At 38.6% G+C, this 20,163-nt stretch overlaps 4 protein-coding genes across 8 annotated transcripts; 1 reads left to right on the top strand and 3 right to left on the bottom strand.

Annotated features, from left to right (window-relative positions):
- Positions 1 to 10,751: 10,751 nt before the first annotated feature.
- Positions 10,752 to 13,184, top strand: LOC6548417. 3 transcript variants are annotated; one of them, XM_001976689.3, is made up of 5 exons: positions 10,757 to 10,957; positions 11,144 to 11,322; positions 12,330 to 12,521; positions 12,585 to 12,855; positions 12,918 to 13,180. In XM_001976689.3, exons 2-5 carry the CDS (start codon positions 11,238 to 11,240, stop codon positions 13,081 to 13,083), a joined length of 714 nt encoding a protein of 237 aa, XP_001976725.2. In that variant the 5' UTR covers positions 10,757 to 10,957; positions 11,144 to 11,237; the 3' UTR covers positions 13,084 to 13,180. The 3 variants fall into 3 exon arrangements, with proteins under 3 accessions (XP_026836051.1, XP_001976725.2, XP_015012713.1); XM_026980250.1 differs by lacking the exon at positions 11,144 to 11,322 and having other exon boundaries at positions 10,752 to 10,957; positions 12,918 to 13,184; XM_015157227.2 differs by having other exon boundaries at positions 10,763 to 11,424; positions 12,918 to 13,182.
- A 2,708-nt stretch (positions 13,185 to 15,892) lies between these two features.
- On the bottom strand, positions 15,893 to 16,106 carry LOC26526053. Its single transcript, XM_026980491.1, has one exon. It carries the CDS (start codon positions 16,075 to 16,077, stop codon positions 15,943 to 15,945), a length of 135 nt encoding a protein of 44 aa, XP_026836292.1. The 5' UTR covers positions 16,078 to 16,106; the 3' UTR covers positions 15,893 to 15,942.
- A 576-nt stretch (positions 16,107 to 16,682) lies between these two features.
- Positions 16,683 to 17,128, bottom strand: LOC6548418 (ejaculatory bulb-specific protein 2). The gene is made up of 2 exons (XM_001976690.3): positions 17,053 to 17,128; positions 16,683 to 16,996 (listed from the first exon to the last, which is right to left on the bottom strand). The coding sequence occupies exons 1-2, from the start codon at positions 17,065 to 17,067 to the stop codon at positions 16,814 to 16,816; spliced, it is 198 nt and encodes a 65-aa protein (XP_001976726.1). The 5' UTR covers positions 17,068 to 17,128; the 3' UTR covers positions 16,683 to 16,813.
- Positions 17,129 to 18,417: 1,289 nt separating this feature from the next.
- On the bottom strand, positions 18,418 to 20,163 carry LOC6548419 (ejaculatory bulb-specific protein 1). Of its 3 annotated transcripts, none has more exons than XM_026980396.1 (3): positions 20,126 to 20,163; positions 19,231 to 20,065; positions 18,418 to 19,176 (listed from the first exon to the last, which is right to left on the bottom strand). In XM_026980396.1, exons 1-3 carry the CDS (start codon positions 20,138 to 20,140, stop codon positions 18,737 to 18,739), a joined length of 1,290 nt encoding a protein of 429 aa, XP_026836197.1. In that variant the 5' UTR covers positions 20,141 to 20,163; the 3' UTR covers positions 18,418 to 18,736. The 3 variants fall into 3 exon arrangements, with proteins under 3 accessions (XP_026836197.1, XP_026836195.1, XP_001976727.1); XM_026980394.1 differs by having other exon boundaries at positions 18,418 to 19,251; positions 19,300 to 20,065; XM_001976691.3 differs by having other exon boundaries at positions 18,418 to 20,065.

Below are 20,163 nucleotides of genomic sequence, written 5' to 3'. Positions count from 1 at the left end.
TTGCACATGACTTTCCACACAGAGGTGACTAGTTCCTCGTTTAGCATAAATACATACATAAATGCCTTAATTCCCATACTGCAAAACTACGTGTCTTTCTGGAAATTAACTTTGCTCCACTAATACCAACCGAGTTCCCTCCAATTTTAAATGGTATTACCCCTCTCAAAGCAGACTATTAAACTAAAACTGCCCGAACAGATAAGGGTGTCTCTGGGCAGCCCACTTTCTTGTAAATATTTCACTTTACAGACTGAACCCATCTTCCGCTCGCTGCATCCCCTTAGCCAGTGGACACTTTACGACTTGACATTTTCACACTTTGTTGGCAACGTTTTGGAAGCTTCCTACACATTCCCCCCTGTGGGGTATGGCAACTGGCTTTTGGGTCGTCCTTGTTACCGCGTCAAAGTCAACGTCGATGCAGGCTCCATGGACTTTCATCCGCCTGGGATCCGGGTGCAAGTGTGTGGCTTCAGCTGAATAAGAACTGTATAGGTGTGAGACACTCCTTTTTTGTGTGCGTCGGTGGATTGAAGTGCAAAATTGGTTTAAGTGTTTGCTAAATTGGCAGCAAAATGGCTTTTTCAATTTATACTCAACGTTTATGTGCATACTCGCAAATGGCAAAAGCTGTCCAAAAAGTGAAGCAAGAAAAACTAAGCATTTTTTCCCGCATTTTTTGGCAACGGGTGCCGCCTACCTATGTAATTGATATTTCCCTGTTTGTTGACTTCGGCATTGCTTGGGAAGTCATTCTGGTCCCATAAGTAAACACACTACCAAATACGCGTACACATATGTAACTCAAAAAGGTCGTTTCACACGCTTACTATCCACGCTAAACGTTTTCCCATAACTGTATTTTCCTTGCACACATCTCGTATAATAGAGATAATCATGGCTTACACCCAAGTAACTATTGCAAAGCACATATACGAGTGCTCGTATTTTATGGTCTATTTGTACCGTCTTAGGGTCGGCAGACAGGCCAGTTAAAGTCGTATCGTAATCGTGATACCTAAACAATGCCAAATTACATACCAGAAGGCGCTACGCAGACCATGTTAACATAAATATCTTGTGCCTCCGCTGTTTAAGAGTATCCTGCGACTCAGCTCGCCCTTGAGGGATGGCCAATCTCTAAACGCTCAACCTTAAAATAGAGAACGCATGCAAGCGTTCATTTAAAAAGGCATAAGTCATACGTGGCTAATAAATTGATTTGCTAGAGTGGATTAGAGTTCATTGCTATGACATATACAGGATGTTCTAGCTTTGCTGCGGAGCGCTGTTCTTCGTTGTTGCTAGTCTTTAGGGAAAGTAAGCTGGACCTTGTTGGAGGCCCCTGTTAGTGCAACACAAACCGAACTGTTCATAAGTTTAACTATGTGAGCATTTGGGGGAAAAGTGTTCTGCCGTTGGTAAGAGCAATGAATTGAAACCCCCAAACGATTGGCGGACTCCTTCCAGGCTCGGTCGCACTTCTTACCAAGACTTTGGCTATGAAAAAAAAAACTTTTAAAATGCCAGTTTGAAGTCTATTATTTGCTGGACACGAGCATATATTGATTGCATCGCAGTCGTCTTGGTCAGCCACAAGATGCAGGAAAGCAAATTGCTTCAACAAATACTCGTACTCCCAAAAAGGGGCTGGCGATGTGGAGGATGATGTTGATGGGGTGTGGTGGGGTTTGGTAGGTTGCGGTGTACCAAATCACATGGTAATCGGTGGACTACGAAACTGAAACCAGAAATAAAAATGCAATCGGAGCCAAGTTTCGGAAAGAGGTGTTTCAAACCCGTTTGCAGGCGCAAAGTGCAGTTCTCCTGTGAGGGTTTGCAGAGTCTTCGGTGTCTTGGCGGCTTCGTGTAGTGCAGCATTTAGCGTCTTGATCGGTTTATCACCGATTAATTAGAGTTTGATAAATACGCGCACGCCGTGAGTTTATAAATCATAGTAGCAGAGCCAATACGGCCCAGCTAGACAGTTCTAAGACTATAGAAGCTAGTCCTATAATAAGATCCAACGAAAATTTGCATATACAAAATCCCACATAAAAGAGTAGAAGGAAAATTTTAGAGCAAATCATGTTTTACTTTGGTGTACTTTGCTTTTTGATTTTTCGCCGCATTTAGCATTTTCTTTTGTTTTGTGCTGTCGCTGCCATACAAGCATATTTTTTTTTAAAAACATGTAGGCTATGCAAGTGGGATGGTGTTTGTGCAAAAATATCTTTGAACATTTTGCTGTGTTAGAATTAATTACGAAAAAAGGTCCTTTGGGATGGGCTTGGCGGCAACGATAAAATGACGACAGCAGTTATGTTATACAGAAATAAATTATGAGTGCTAATTAAAGGTTTTACTTGTTTTTGATTGGAAATGGTAATGCAACCATGATAGGTCAGATCTTATGATATTTAACTACTTAGAAAGACAATCAATTTCAAATTTCAAATTGTTATTCATTATTTTAGTTATTTTCTTTATAATATTATTTTCCATCCCCATTCTAGTGCGAAATTCGCTAAATGACAAAGAAAATGTATTTCGGAACTGAATGCTCATTTTAAAGGCCTTTATTCCCACATTTATGAAAATATGCCAAGCGAAATGTCTTATGGTTTATTACCGCAAGAACTCCCACTGCCTAGCAGCATACAACAGAAACTAAGATGGAGGATATTATTATTCGACGACTACTCGGCACCATGATTGCTACCTTTTAGCTGCATTCGTATTGCATTTGTTGGGAGACGTCTATTATTCTTGCCCATGGCAGTGGCAAAAATGTTGACCACTTTCTGCATGGTAGAGTTTTTCACTCCACTTCAGCCTTCGCCGTCTAATACCGTCCACTGCCCTCCCGTTTTCTGTTTTTGTCGCACTGAAATTGCTCTTGAGATATCTTCGTTACGGAATGAATGACTACTTGGGACTGGTACTTCGCTCTGAACCTAAAGTATTTGCGGTTTTTTCTTCGCATCCTTTTGCACAATTATCCTGATTTCAATAATACTGCGTCGTAAACAAAGACGTAGACTGACCTCCGAGAATAGGTGCAGGAAAGAGGTGGTCGAGTCCAACGTTTGTATACAAAACTATTATTATTTGCTGGTTTAGGAATTTTTAGTTGTTTCTTAGGTTTTTATCCTGGGATAGACATCCTTTTCTCATGACCGTCAAAGTTTGCCTTTTAGATAAAGTTTGGCTTGGCTCGGAAAGGATTCAAAATAAATAACAGGAAATTGTATTTCAAATTTATTTGTAAAGTATAGAATACTTTATACTTTCTTCCAATTATGAATTCCTAATAATAAATATCCTTACTGCTTTTCTGCTGCATGTGCCTGTCCATCACACCTTTTAAATGCTTTAACCCATTATTATAAAATTGGCTTAATTTGCTGAAAGTAGCGCCCTTAAGTAACATCAAATGGCCCGAAGCTATAACGACACAGCCTTCACTTGCATACCATTTTCCAAGCAATAAAATCTGTACAACGAACACCCCTGCTTCTCAGGCACAGCGTGCTATTCTACACACCACACACACGCGTCGACATTTATCAAGAATTCAACTGTCATTTTGGCAATCGCAAAGCGTATTTAAATGCTTTTGCAAGGCAATTGAACATTCATAAGCTTTAATGCCGGCGAAAAATTTACTTACACTTAGATCTCCATTACCGCCGAAACCTGCAAAAGTACACAACCCAATAACCCAATATTAAGGAAATTGGATAATAGAACGTGCAGAAATAAGAGGGAAGTATGCTGAGGGTGTAAGCCGCCCTCACCACGGGCATGCGAATTTTCCGACCTGCAAAATTTTCCATAACAAAGCACTCAATGAGACACGTGACAGTTGTCGAGTGTGTGTGCTTGCAAAACAAGGCTTGGTTTTGCATTTTCCAGTTTTTCGCGATGTGTCAATGTGTCGCAGTCAAGTGTATAATTTGTGGCTGTTTTTTAAGAGGCTTTAAATATATTACTTCATTTAGATTTGGTGGAACCAAGTGTGGGGGAAATTCGAAAGTGTGAGTACAATGGCTATAGGCCGGATGTTAATTTCTGCAATGTGTTTATTCAGTAAGGAAATTACCTTTTTAATTATCTGTCGCGAAACAAGCATTATATGTTACATCGAGAAAAACAGAGTTTTTTTTATTTCCATTTATTTTTCGATATAAAGCAAATTCTTAACATCCTTTGACCATACCGCCTATAAATACTTCGTCTGGAATAGGTAAAGAGGAAATTACAAGGGGCCTACCGAAAACTCGATAACAAAATCCTTATATAAAAGCAAAAATACAATTTTTGGATAAAAATAAAATACAGCCCACAGAAGCAAATTGCGGATTTCGGATCCTTGCCCGTCCTGTTTCTCACATTTCCCTGGCACAGTTGGCATCAAATTATGAAGTAAGTAGGAGAGCACTCCATGCATTAAAAACCTTTTAATTTGCTAAATCGCCTTGCCAGACATCGTCGGCAAAGCGCACATTGGGGCTGCCCGGGCCGTTGTAGTTGGGTTCCGTTGAGGATAAGCGGGCGGAAGCGGATGAAGCTGAGTCTGTGCACATTTTTGAGATTTCTAGACGCCTGAGTGGGCCGCTCAGCCTACAACCGTTCCGAATCTCACATAGACACTTGTGCCTGCTATTCTGTTCGTTCTTTTTGGAACTGGGTAAAGTTGAATAAGCCATGCAAACACTAGAAAGCACCGAGACTACTTGAGTATGCTTTCATCTGCCTTCGGCTCTTGGGCCGGGCGATAATTTTTTACTTTTGTTTTCGGAGCTAACTTCGAATTCCAACAGCCCCGAACAATGAAGTTTTTCTTCTTGTAATATTTTTCTTCACAATGAGGCACGAAAGCCAAAAATAAAAAGTATTATAAAACTCAAGATAGCTTTAAAATAAGAGTGCTCGTGCAGTTTAAGCTTCAACCAACTTTAACTCCGCCTAAAAGCATCCAACAAAAATTATAGTTTTTTTTTTCGAGAAACGACGCACAGATGCGCGGTGCATGGGAGAAAGTAATTAAACTTGGTCCGAGCAACCAATTTCCATTCCAACCATCGAATGGCGTGTCCCTCGTAATCTAGTATTGTCATCGCATGACTCTGCTGAATACAAGGCCATACCACGCACCAAAAAAAAAAAAAAAATGCTTAATGGAAATTAAGCAAAGTCTTAAACTTAAGCGTAATACGACTACAGCATTTAATTTAATTGACAGGTCGCGGACTGTGCTTTGGTATATCCAAAGGACTGGCTTGCCTGAAGCCAAAACCCAACACTGAATTTCTCATTAAAATCGTGTTATATACGTAAGAGTAAGAGTGTATGGTCTTTCCCTATTCCAGTCGAATTTTGTCAATTCATTACAAATTATTTGCAATGCTAGAAAAGGAACAGAGGAAAGATAAGAAAACTCGAAAAATAAATTGCAAACTCATTTGCTTCGTGAATATCAAAAACTTTCTCATGCGGCTAAGAGAACTTTATTTAAATTCGATACAAACGCAAAATTACCAAATCAGTCAGGCAAAAGCATTGGAAGCCTTCTCCCAACGCCCCAAAGTTTTATTTAATGATTTTCGCAGACGATTTTGGCGTGCGTTTTCCCTCTTGAGCCTAGACGAGCCTTGACAATATTGTGTTGGTTGCGGTGGTGCTTTAGCCCCACGATTTTTGTTTATTACTTTTTTATCACTTAATTTAAATGTGTCCATGGAGACCTGAAGATAATTTCGATGGCTTTTCTACCTCAGTATATTTTTTTCAGGACCTAAATCAAAGAAACTTATAAATTAAGTTTATAAACTGATAGTTTATAAATTGATAGTGTATTTATATTCGAACATAAGGTATAGTTAAAAAGAAATACTCTGTGAGTAGACATGTGCATTAAATGTTCAACATGATTTTTCACTCATTAAAATTTAAACACAACAAAAAACGCGAAACCCTTACAGGGTTGGCTTGTGTTTTTGGCATAATTTATGCGCATTTATGAATTTGACAAGAGTGAGTGAAATCTAGAGTGTGGCGAAGTGTTAATTTTGAGAAATGTGCAGAAAACAAAAAACAGACGACGGAAAAAATTGACAGACAGACAGGCAACGAAGCGTGCGGTTCGTTGACTGCCTTCAAGCGCTTCGCACGCGTTTTAACGCTCAATACCTCTGGCGCCGAGGACACAACTTCCCATGGTCCACTAACCGGCAATAGAAACATTGAATGCAGCCCAGAATACCGCCGAGTCACAAAGCCAAAGTGCAGACCAAAGGAATGTGACTCGACTGCTGGTTTAAAAAATAAACTGAACCCATAATTCATATGCGCCACAAAGTCTGGAGCAATCAAATTGGCAATAAACAGCCAGCGAGATGAAACATGGTATACCCTTTCCTGAAAAAGACCGATGTCTGTATTGATTATGCATTACCAATTTTAAAGCTTAGGAACTTTCTATCTGTGAGGGTACGGCTTGGGAGCATTGCTTGCCCCCGAAATCAACTGAAGCTACGCTGCTCTCACAAGCCAGAAAGTCCCAGTCACAGTGCCGGTTGCCATCAAACCCCAAACGACATAATTGCAGCCTGTCTGCGGTGGCTAATGCAAACAAACATGGGATTATGAGACTGCAAGGCCTCTACGAAATTGATGATGAAGCTCCACGCCTGACCCGTAACAAGTAGCTGGCGAAATGCTACGAAATTGGGTCTCTACGTGTTGCCACAACAACGCACCGAGGGCAGCAATCGGTGCCCGATCGATTGCCCAGATCGTGCAGATAGCATTTTTGCTCTGCCGCAAATTGTGCTGAACTCAAGTTTGAGCTTCCACAGCCTAATGCATTCAGATGGGTCCAAATGGATTAAAACTGGTGCACATCATCATGTGCAATGCGTTTGGCGAATCGATTCGCTACGCTTCAAGCCCCAACCATGTAACTCACGAGCAGCCAAACTACTCGATGTTATTAGTCCACCTTCAACAATTTGGCTCCCGTTTTTAGTATTTGCCGTCCCCAGAATCTGAAAATTTTTCATGGGAATTACATACGTGATAGATTGCTGTGTACTGCATTTCAGACATCTAATCCCTTCACCAGTTGCAAAGATGATTGCTTTTCTTCCATCTGTGATTTGCCATATTCTGACTTCATCGTCATCATATGGGACGTGACTGCGTTCAAGTATTGCGTTCAATATCTGAATACGCATGGAAATTAGTTGGACCAAGTTTTCCCAGAATAAGCGTAATCAACTTATTGGTTTGAATATTTGACACCGGCTATCTTTACTGCCTGTTTAAAGAAATTAAATTTAAAGTTCAAGTAAGTTAGCTTCGCTTTGGAAAAATTACAAATTATTAATGCGAACGGATTTACAGGAACATGGTATGGAACGAACACCACAAGGCGCCCCAGTGGGGCCTGACCCTTTCGAGAAGATCAACAGGTGGTACGGTGCATGCTCCTACTCAACAAGGCAGGTAGCCTGGATACTAAACTCTTTCAACCCACATAAAATCTATACGTCAAATTTTTAAAGAGGCAAACTAAAAATGCTAAAATAAATCTCTTATCATAGACGAATAACGTGTAAATGAACAAACAAATATTGTAAGGAATAATGCAAGGCAAACTATTCTTTTTCTTGTAACACAGGCGTGATCAATGGTCATGGCCACCACCGACACAAGAGCAGTAAATAGCAAAAACCATTTTCTGATTCCACACAGAAGACTGACCACCTACAAATATCTGGTTTCCTCCAACTTTGCTGTAGTTCAATCAAAGTTTACGCCAATAAATTGTGTACACTAAGTCTTTTAATCTGTTTCTGCCTCTCATAGGTCTGTCGATAGCCGCTCGAGCAGCAGTCTCCATCATGTGTCATAAGCAAGTTGCAAGGCACCGACAAAAGTTCAGGCTTATCTAGCGATGTGCGCGTGACACAATGTATAAACATATATGGAGAGAGAACGTAAAGGCATTCCAATTTGTAAGCAGACTAGGATATGTATTTCGCGGGCTTGACACGCTTCCATCGATTGGTGGAAGATCACGGCATCACTGAGGCTCTGATTCAAGATGCAGATGTAGACTCAGTTTCTGTTCTCTGATTTCCATTAACGAAGCAACCGAAACAAGCCATCGGCAGACACCCGCCTCCTAGGGTCCAAGATTTTGTCTACATAGCGTAAGCAATTTTTATGCTCATGTTGCTGGTAATCACCGCTAGCCGCAGGTGGTAAAAGTCGTCGTGGATAGCCTCAGCGCGTCTACGATTATGGCAAGGCTTTGGCAAACACCCGAACGCATCTCCCCAAACCGGCGTTACGCTGATTGAATTGCGCTAATTGCGAATTAAAGCTCAGCATTTTGAACGAAACGAATTGCATGAGCTTTAAATCGAATTCCAGAATCTGTGCAATCCATCCGAGGGCTCACCCACTCCTACTACCACTCTCTGTAGCTACTAATGAACGTTTCCTACTCCCGTTGCCGCTTGTTTGGCTTTTATTTCGCTTAATTAATTGGCACCGCCAAATGTCTAGAGTTAACAAAAAGTCTATGATGCAGGACGGTAAAGCAAGGGAGCTGTCAACAGGCAAAGTGGAGCCCTGCCCTTTCTTTTTGGCTGAAGCTCCAAAAGGCACAAGAAGCCGAAAGTCAAGTGTCCTTAGAGAATATGTGGGTGCATATTGCAATTCTTTCATTTTTCGGCAGGATGACCCAAAAAGAACAAACTAATTTTTGTTCTTCCGACTTGTTTTTTTTTTTTATTTTTCGTTTTCAAAAATACGCGATGAAGTGGTTGGCATGGTAAAGGGGATACGGCTAAATAACCTTTTACATGTTGCTCATGCAAAAGGGTTAATTATAACCCCCAAAACCTTGCTAATGAAGGATGGTTCAAGCAGAGTTGAAGAGGATATTTTTTTTTTAGCAAAAAACCAAAAAAGTCCAAGCTGAATGTAAATCATGCTCGTAGAAATATTTTATTACTTTAAGAGGGATAAGCAGTGTGTTCAACCTTTAAAACGTTATTTTATTAAATTGATAAATTTAACGATTTCTTCTACTAATTACATACTTTAGAGCGGGTATATTATATTCAACAAATAATGACTTAATAGTCCATTGTTGATTTCTGATTAGAGAAAAGGTACAAGCACAGAACAAAATGTAGACGCCCCTACGCCCTACACGCTCCCTTGGTGAAAATGCATTCATACAAAAGCTCCATTACCAGAATAAGCAGCTACGAGTTTTAACTGATTGATTGGATGTCATGAGTGAACATGGTATTATTAGAGCCCAAGATGCTACCAAGCAAAAGCAGCAATGGATAAAGAGGGCTTGCTGTAAGGAAATGTTTGATCACGACTTTTACTGGTGTACCCTCTGGTCTTTTTTGACATATTTGCCAAAAGTGGAAAATTGTGCAAGAGAAATTGAGTTCACATGATTTAAGTGCACAGCAGTTTCAGCTTCACAAATCAATTTTTGATTGTACCGCTGAGGATAATCATACAGCAAGGTCCGTGCTTGTTAACCTATGCTTGCTACACAGCCTTGCGCCTAATGAATGCCTCTGTGGCAAAAAAAATTTCTTATTTGCTCTTACCTGCAACTTGCGTCAGTGTCACAGAAATGTACGGAGCAACAATATGCTAAGATTCCGCTTTTGATTGCAAAAGATTTTTTTTTATTTAATTTAACTGCACTAACTAATTTTAATGCATTTCGATATCTTATTGGCATACAAAACAAGAAGGTACACGGTTGTCCAATTCCTCGACTATTAGATACCCATATGCACGTGTGCTGTGTGGGCATGACACTTTCTTGAGCCTGTCACACATACGATCGTTGGCTTTATTACCGTTACCTCCAATCCTTATATACCCCTTTACTGTAGAAGTAATGCGTGCAATTAAAATCTGTCGAGTCAGCCGGTAACCAGTTTACAAGAACAAACTCAGTAGGACAGCCCAAGTAAACCTGAAATATGTTTACTGCGTAAACAAGTCGGTAACTAGTGAGAAAGATCTTCAGGCAATGAAAGTGTGCCACATTCATTGATGTATTTAATAAGTATGTATGCACCATTATTACAATGTCGTCATATTCAAATTAATGAGAAAAATATTTTATTAATAATTTTTTGCTATGGACATAGACAAAAAAAGAGCATTCTACTAATATTTTCTTGCTATGGTTTCGAGTAGCTACATAAGATATAAACACCATTAAAATTACATGTCAAAAGTGTATAAATTTCATGTCGAGCAGCGCCTATTCCGACGGTAAAAAGTGAGAGTCATTAATGTAAGCAAATAAAAGGTGATACGAGAGAAATTATAGCAGAAATCAAAAGAACTGCCAACGGTGAAGATATACATATGTACATACACACACATATATGCACAAAATACTGGTTTTTCTCTCCTTTAAACCTTTAATAAAGCACACCGAACAGTTAATACCCTAGGCCAAAACGAATTGCACTTAAGTATGCATAAAGTCTATATATGTTAGTTGTGAGTTTAGTATTAATTCCAAACTGATAATCTTTTTTTTGCATCCATTATTACTGCCACCGCGCACTGGACATCACAATCACCATTCTCTTTAAAAGAGTACATATGTCGTTTTAAAAAGACGCGAAGCCAGACTACTTTGACGCTCTTTGTATTCATCGTCGTCCGAGGCCCGACTTCGGCTTCCATGTGTTTTGTATTTTGTATAGTAGTAGAGATATTGGACCTGTCCGATGGTACCATACTTGATGGCTTGGCATCTGCTGGCCCGTCCGATAAGCATGCTCATGCGCTACCGTTTTCTTTCCCAGTTGTATTTTGGCTATTAGCACGTACGGTGTTGCGCCCGCGCTTTGAGATTAAGCCAAGTGTGAAACACATATGTGTAAGCTCAACCTTACTTTATATATACTTAATTTAAAGTTGGTGCCTAAGAAACTTTCGTCGCATTTCGCACGAAAGCGAAAGTTGCGTTTATAAAGGAGTTTATTTCTTGGTGCTCACGAAACAAAGTACTAATCAACAAAGTAAAGGCAGAGCACTGTGAACAAAAACATTTATATTTTTTAAGAGCAACCAAAACCCAAAAGCGTGTAAAATCAACGGCCACAAAGCGGGTCAACAGCAATCTTCGTTTCAATTTCCGTTCTGATCGTCGTGCAAAGATGCCAGCAGCCAGCTCACATTCACGTCTGTTCTTCTATTTACTGTGCGCTGCCTCGCTCCTAGCCGTTTCCAAGTCGGATGCCGGTAGTACAAAGAACTCATACTTTATTTCATACTTTTACTATTTGGTTATTAACTTTATAAATCCTTTCGCAATGCCGATATTTTATCGATTTGTAAATATATGCCTTGCATAGGGCAATGTACAGCAATTCAAATAGTTAATTTTTTTATAAGTACATTTTAAGTTGGTCCACAAATGTATTGAAAATATGTATCATTTGCTTTTGAGAATACTTGTGATAATAAAGTTTACGAACTATATTACTTTAATTGTATAATAAAACATATTTCTTTTAATATTTTTTGTAATGGTGTTTTATTTTCAAAGGCGTATATTCTAATTACTAACCACTTTACTAATATTATTAATTATTGGGTCTTTGAATTTCGTTCTAATATTTAAGGTAAGGATCCAAAAAATGTAGGAAATTATTTGTTCACAAAACTGTTTCTGATAACTGAAGACCTTGCAAATCCTGTTTAATAACATAGTATCAAATGCAATACACCTAAATCCATTGTAAAACTAACTAACGTCTCCGTGTACTATCTACATAAAGCTACTTACGTATTGATGTCCATGATCTTGACCACATAACGCTCAGATCGCAAGAGCTGCTACGTTGGTTTCATTGACATCAAAATCGTCTCGTATCTTCCACTCAGGTAACTCGTTTGTGCATTCAAGGTTAATAGTTGAAACTGTTAGGTGATCGCTGTGACTTGCCGGCTATTTCAGTTGGCTTAATGCGGAACTGATTAACATCATACGCGGAAGTTTGCTTTGAATGATTGAGTAAAATGTGTTTGTTTATGTTTTGTCTGTCTTTCGAATGGTTTCATTATAATCTGCGAACTAATCTACTAATCCGATTCCAAAAACAAAACTAAATTAAGATGAAAGTAATTTTTCGGGTAATCTAGATGTATAAACTAAAATTGATCCAAAAAAGGTTGAAAGCGTTAAAGGCGTTAGCCTTTAAACACTGCAAGTTTCTAGTTCCGCTGCTTAATTCAAATTCTTGTAGTGCCATTACCACCACCAACTGAAGATTTGGCCTACGATGCAGCTATACAGCTAGGCTTACTTAACCATCGTCTTAATTTACTAAGACATGAGGAAGAATCCAGGCAATTAAGTTTACCAAACATAACATTGGGGAACATCGTGAACCGCATACCCTGCAATTGTGACAATGGGTTGTGCAAGTGCTGTGCTGGTAAGTTGAAATTATCTTGGCATTAAAATTAAACACAAATGAAATCCAATTGTCTGCTCCTAGGTTTCCTTTCAGTTATTGGATTAAACAGTTGCACAGAAGTGGCATATCGTCCCGAAGAATTTTCGTTCGAGTTGCGAATGCGCGTTAACAACAATATTTGGTTCCGACAAAAGGTCTCTGGCCAGAATCCCCCTCCATTCTGCTTCCGGCCGCCACGTTTTAATTTTGCTAAGGCCTGTATTCAATTTCATGATATATGGTTTGTCGGGCGTAATATGCACGTTTGCATGTATATGTCAGGAGAGTTTCAGGGCTTTGAGCTATTTGAAAGGTAAGTTCTAAAACGGTGCGAGTCAAGCTACTATATATAAAACATCCTTTGTTCGAATTCAGAAACTTTGACTGTCTCTTGTTTGGAGACCACGGAGTTAAAATTGTTCCTCCCGAGCAAGGTTATCCTGTGAAACCGAACGATGTCGATATTGATGATGGAGACGATGAGATTGAGGACTACGATGAGAATGTAGTTCGCAGTTTGGCAGAAAAGATGGTCAAATGAATATTAAAGACTTACTTATTAATAAATATATTATTTATTTCAAAAGGAATCACCAAATCAGTTTATAAAGTAAAATCCCTTTTTTATATATAATAAATCAATTGTGTAAAATCATTTGAAATGTGAAGTGCGAAAACTGCAAAATGACGTGTCGTACTTCAGCCCGTTGGAGCCAAACATAAAAGGGGAAATTAACACAACAAACCAATTCAAAAGAAAAGTGCAACCTTAGACTGCATCAACACCGCATGAACCACACATCGAGGAGCGAGAGCAGGGCATTTAAATGCATATGCATAAGCACGTTGACTGTTGCACTTCGTTTGACTCGCAGTTGACTGTAATAAAGGACCTTGAGACTGCAACGATGCAGTATGCAGTGAAAGCTGCAGAAACAGGACAACCGACAGCCAGTGCAAAGAGGATGGATAGGGTTTTATTTCGCACTTGACTGCTCTGAATGCCAGTCGAGCTTCAGTCAAGTGGTGTGTGCAATAAAAGCGTATTTTCACAGCACATGAGAATATGGTATGGGGTATTGCATTCAGAACTTGCAGTAAAAATGAACAGGCCACTCCACTTGAAATCTTAATAGCTTGAGTACCTTTATTAGGATATATTTTTGGTGCCTTTTAATGTTTATATAATATTTATCACGATATTTTGCTGTTGATTTATTGAATAGCCCCTTTATTATATTTTATAAACAACTATATAACCATAAACAGCCCCTGGTCAATTCATAAAAGGCCTGACTTCTGACAATCCTCACAAGGAAACATGGCTAATTTAAAATGCAAATGTGAACGAGTGCTCATGAAGCGTATTTAGCGCTTGTAATTGATTTGTTTACACAGAGGGCACGCGACACACACATGCAACTGACCTTCCTGATGACCATCCCTTCAAGCTATTCGGCATAAAGAGACACTGACCCACAAGGGAAGCTAAAAGAAGAGGGGTAACTGGCTGGACATGACGACCCTCGTAGCTTACTGTTGATTGTCCGTTACCCAGCGCAACAGGTATAGAAACGAATCACTTAGGGCTTTGGTCAGTTGATGCGATTTTCCACAATATCACCTTTTACCCGTGTTTGTCCATTCCCTGAGGTCAATTAAGTATACATTTCCTGTTTCATGTGGTCAACAGGGGATAAATATTTTTATCACGGTCAAGTGGTTAGATCCGTGGCAAAAAGAACCCCAGGCAGTAAACCGGATTGAATATTATTTTTTTGCCTTTTTTGTTCACGGTATGCAATATAATTAGATACAAGATGGTAATTGAAAAAGGAATGTTTCCTGGGAGGAGGTTTAAATCAGTGAAGAATGAATTTATCAATTCGAGGGTGTGGAAATATGCGAAGTAATTGATGTATGGGATACACATTATTGAGACACGTATGCCTGTGTGCACACGTATATTTTATTTTCTTTATGTTCATTCTCAGACTTTTTCTTCTTTCCACGACAAGAAAAGAAATGAAAGCAGAAAAACTACCCCCAAAAGTAATTAAAACTCTCCGTCGTTGGACCCAGACGAAGACGGTGGCTACCTCTACCTACAAACGAATGTTAATCAAAGCAGAATATAGAAAATGTAAAAAGTCCGCACAGACAGAGACGGTGTCCTTGGGGTTTAATTTCTTATAAAATGTTATATTTACATACATATATTTACTTATGTACATATGTAGCTTAGAGCAAATGTGGGAGTGGAATTAGGGGCTTGGGATTCTTAAAGGAAAAAGATGATCTACTACACAGTTACAATTTTTAAACACGAATTTCTCTCATCTGTCTCTAAGGGTTAAACTGGTTACACAAAATGTAAGTATACATAAACTGTCGAGGTCTGTGTATCTAATACGCAGATGTTGCTTTAAGTTATAGAAGTCCAACCATATTGAAATTTGTGATTTCAGTGTCATATTTGGAGTACCAAAAAAATGTTAAATAAATTTACTTTTTTTAAGACTAGTTTTGTTCCTTATGTTCTTGTCAAATATAGGATACAAATATTTAACGCTGCACTATTAATAAACGAATTCTTCTTACATATTAGTTTTTTGCATGAGAAACTTCAAGGAATGTACAAAAATCCAGCTACTATTCTGCAATACATTTATGTATAACAAGCCAACCACACAACTAATGTAAGCTCATTTGGATTGAGAAAATTGCTAATATTTATTTTCTAACTTTTCACAGAGAACGCTTCAGGGCAAAACGAAAAACATTATTGAAAGGATAGGCACAAAAACGAACGAACATCAATACTAATGCAATATATACATACATATTTAAATATACACAAAACTTAGTCCCGTAAATAGACGCGATTTTCATGCATGATGAGCGGAAAATTTCCCCTTTGCCTGTATATAAGCTAATACATAAGTGAAGACACACGAACGGCCTTTAAATTTTCGGGGTGGCAATGCTTTCAAAGGGTTAAAATCAGTACCTTTTGAAAATCGAAAACATGCGTGTGCTGTTGGTATATGTGCGTTTGTAAAATCGGCGTTGCCAGCTTGTCGCAGGAATTACTTGAGATGCAAAAGAAGGGACAAAATCATTTACGTACTTACGAAATGAGTGAACAAGTGGGAAAAAGGCTAGACAAAACCATGGCAGTTGCGAATGAAAAGGGCTGCTATAGAAGGGCCAATAAATTAAAATATGAACCAACAACCAAAAAGAAATTTTCAATCATTAAATCGAACCCGCTTTGAAATTTATGTTATCCTTTTTATTTTTTCATATACTTCTCTAAATTAACAATTACAATTAAATAGCTCGTTTTATTTTGTCAACCAGATATTTTATGATGACGCTTCACCAAAAATGGGAGAATTCAGCGACCATGTATGCCAAATCCAGACCTTATGTTACCAGAACTTAAACCCAAGGCTCCATTATGTGCCCTGTCTATGCTTTGTAAAAGTGGTCCAACGTTACCAAAAGCACTTTCACACAGGATACACAACATAAGTACTAGAATCTAAAAGACGTGTGTGTAGTTTGCAAAGCACTATTTAAATAGAAACTATTAACAAAAAGGTGAGACATTACGCAGAATTTGGTCGCTTCCTTGATAATAGTTAAACGCATGATAGCAGATATATGTACATATTTGGATCCTAGTTTATATAGAAATATCTGTAAAACTTTCAAATTGGATATATGCACCATAAAATGTAAAGAGTTTTCGATTTCACGGGAACAGACTAAAGTTTAATTTTATTGTAATTATGACCAAAAAAATATTTAAATATATTTATAAAATAAAAAATATTGGCGCCGCCAATATGTGTAAAGAAACTCGTCTAACGGAAAAATTTTGCTTGTATATCCAAATACCAAATAATGTTCAAAAAATAAAGACCGAAAAGATACTAAGGAAATTATTGTAGACGTATTGTATTGTATCGTCTGGTTAGGTTCATTATTATCATTATTATCTATTCAAAGAGACAAACATTATGTACCTTTATGGGGCTACTCAACCTAAGCGATCTTTGTTGACAGAGAGCGTAATAGCACCCTATTTAACAACATAGCTGGGTAATATAAAAAAAAAGAAGAATCTAAAAATTTTAATGTGACAAAATTGATTGTATTTGTAGCATTGGATAAATAGTATATTTAATTATTATAAAGCGAATACGCTTTACATGAAACCAGCTGCCCTCAACACAAAACAAATAATATAGTTGCGGATTAAATTAATAGAATCCAGGACGAAAGCCATATCCAAAAGAGAGATCGCCAATGGGTGGAACTACAGTTACCACTCTGTTGATATCTAGCGTAGAACTGCCTCCAGATCCACCGCCAAAGATACGTAGAAGTTGCTCGATGGAACAAAGAGCACTACCAGTCATTAAAGCGAATGTAATCATTAAAACCTGCGGGGTAAGTCATAATTAGGGATGCGCAATTTTAATTATCCGAGTTTACTTACCAAAATTCGAATCATGATGTACGCTGAGCTCAAGTGTATTACTGAAAATATTTCCCAGTTGATAGCAAATAAGTCTTGAATCGGGTTTATATACCAATATTTTTACAATTTAAATGCAGATTAAAAATATGTTAATACGAGTCGTAAAAGTGTACAGACACCTAGTCAAGGTTAATATGTTTTTACAGACTGAATAAATTTTCTTAACCATAAACTGACTATAATTTTTGTGGTTTTTGTGACTTTATAATTTCGTATTATCTCAACTAAATATAGACACTATCCATTAACCAACGTTTAAGTTCGATTAAGAAAGATATGCGATACTACTTTTAGGTAGATAAGCTATCACTTACGCACCAATTTCAGAACAAGAACAGAACTTACATCCGTCACTCAGTTAAAGGCATTCCCTTTAAAGACATTTTAGTAAGAAGCGAATGTTTACCAGATTGACCACGAGCGCCACAGTACAACTTAAATTCTTAATTTTTTGATAATTTTTTAAAATGATTGCAAATATATTTCTGTATAGCGATTAAAATGAGAAAAAGAGATACATAAAAAAAAAATAAATATAAGTTTGGGAACAATATCAATATATCAATATATACATTTTTGTATATCAATAAAAATTTTTAAAGCAAATAATAAAATCAAAACAATTTTATAAAGTGTTGGTGAGAGTTTAGTGTGGATTTTTGCCGTTAGTGGGCGTTAAATAAACTTGACGTTTATACGAACAGTCGGACACATAGGAACACGGCCAAATTAACTCGGCTAGTAATCCTACTCAAGAATATATACTATGTATGGTCGAAAACGCTTCATTCTACCTGTTATATACTTTTTCACGAATCTACTATGCCTTTTTGCTCTACTAGCAAAGTCTTCCGTATCAAAGTTTACATTTTCGTTTCCTTACAATTGAGACCCCTATAGTCGCACCCTTCGACTATCATATACCCGTTGCTACGATAGTAGGAGTTCGAGGGAGAAATTGAAAATTCTTTTGACGTATCGATAGAAACTTGCAAGACAAATACTAAAACTTTAAAAAAACTAAGACATTTTTGAAGAGAATATATATAATAAATGAGATCGGAAGCGCTTCCATCTATCTAACACAATAGTGTTAGATAGATCTGACACAAACAGCACCCTTGTGTATCCTTGTCCTTTTAAAATTCTCATGTATTGTTAATATACCCTTCAAATCCTTAGAATGGTTTAAAACATAACCAACTATTTAGGTAATTTTAAGGTATCAATTTCAACAAACGTATAATCGTTACTCGCCACTGGACTTGATAAGAGAAATTTTGAATGTTAAAAGCCATTAGCTTTATATAATGTTAAGAGATATTTATGTTTGCTTATCCCAAATTGGAATGAAGTTTTAATTAGAAAACAACAACCGATTAACAAAGTATATCATATAAATTGTAAAATCTACATCTACCATTTTTCGGGATGAAACAAAGTATACAAATGTTCCTAATTCCGTTCAAAGGATTTACAATTGGAATGCTGCTTACTTTTATTAGTGGGTTTTACAATTACAAAGCTTGGCCAAGACAAATGTTTATTTTACCCCGACTCTTGTCGTTTCTTAATACTAAATGTTAAAACTAAGCGTTAAGCCGTCAGGTCTATTTTTTATTGCAGACTCGATTCCTCGGCACTATCCCAGAAATCCAAACAAAGGATGCAAAAGTCCTTTTAATATCCTTTTTGGCGATGGCACTATGCCGCCGACATCCAAGGTGATAGACCCCTGCAATCCGCGACCGTAAGGGCCATACCTGCCTCCAAAGATCGGTATAACTTGACTAGGTGGACTAAATCCGAATAAGTTTCCCAGTGATCCAAAGAAATTTCCGATTGGGGTGAAAATGCCAAAGGGGTCTAGTGAAGGTCCACTAAGAATTCCAGTTCCAAATAGTCCATTTTGTCCGAAAATTCCTGTACCGAACAGTCCACCGTTTCCAAAGATTCCGCCGTCTACATTTACCGAACCACTTGCACCTACTTTAACTCCAACAGGACGCGGCCAAAGTCCACGTAGTATCCATGGTAATGGAACTGGTCGGTGTTGTCCACCCGGTGAAGATGGAGGTCCACCCGGTAAAAGACCACGTATTATCCATGGTAATGGAAATGGACGGTGTTGTCCACCCGGTGAAGATGGAGGTCCACCCGGTAAGAAACGACGTATTATCCATGGTAATCGTAATCGCCAAGCACCCGGTGAAGATGGAGGTCCACCCGGTGAAGATGGAGGTCCACCCGGTGAAGATGGAGGTCCACCCGGTGAAGATGGAGGTCCACCCGGTGAAGATGGAGGTCCACCCGGTGAAGATGGAGGTCCACCCGGTAAAGATGGAGGTCCACCCGGTAAAAATGGAGGTCCACCCAGTGAAGGTGGAGGTCCACCTGGTGGTAGTCCATCCGTTGAAGGTGGAGGTCCACCAGGGAAATTTCCACCTGGTGGTAGTCCATCCAGTGAAGGGTGAGGTCCATCTGGACTTAACGGATTATTTGGTTGCCATGGTGGTCGATTAGGCCATGAAGGACCTAATGGATAATGAATAGGCCATCCAACTGGATAATTATAACCAGGAAGACCTGGTGGAATAAGGTACGGATCGTAGGACCGTGTGTTCTTGATTATAGTGATCAGGTCGCTTCCCTTGCCCACACCAGCTGAAATTTTACTATACCCGGGCACTGAAATATCGCCTCCAGCAAATATTTTGCCCTTTGCCAATATATTTGCTACTTTAGCTGCTTCTAAAGTGGCAGCAGCTGCTAAAGAAGCTTCAGCTGCAGGATTTCTATCGTCAAGACCGCGAACTCCTCCGGGATTAGCACCAAAGAGAACATCTAAGTAGCGTAGAGGCGCCATCTTTATGTCTGCCAGACCCTGGATGACAGACTCGGCCTGACGAGCCAACTCACTGACAACAGCATGTGAGCTGCCGCAGAAGAGGCTCAGAAATAGGACGAGAATCTGCAAACGGGTCAGTTAGACTGAGAATTATTTAAGATTAAGTATTATATAATCTTTTACCAATTGTCGCACCATAGCAAATGCTCTTTACAACTGAT

Source organism: Drosophila erecta, unplaced genomic scaffold (assembly GCF_003286155.1).
Source record: "Drosophila erecta strain 14021-0224.00,06,07 unplaced genomic scaffold, DereRS2 tig00000092-arrow-pilon, whole genome shotgun sequence".
Taxonomy (NCBI): domain Eukaryota; kingdom Metazoa; phylum Arthropoda; class Insecta; order Diptera; family Drosophilidae; genus Drosophila; species Drosophila erecta.
The sequence above is the reverse complement of the archived record's forward strand: the minus strand, read 5'-3'. Positions and strand labels throughout refer to the sequence as shown.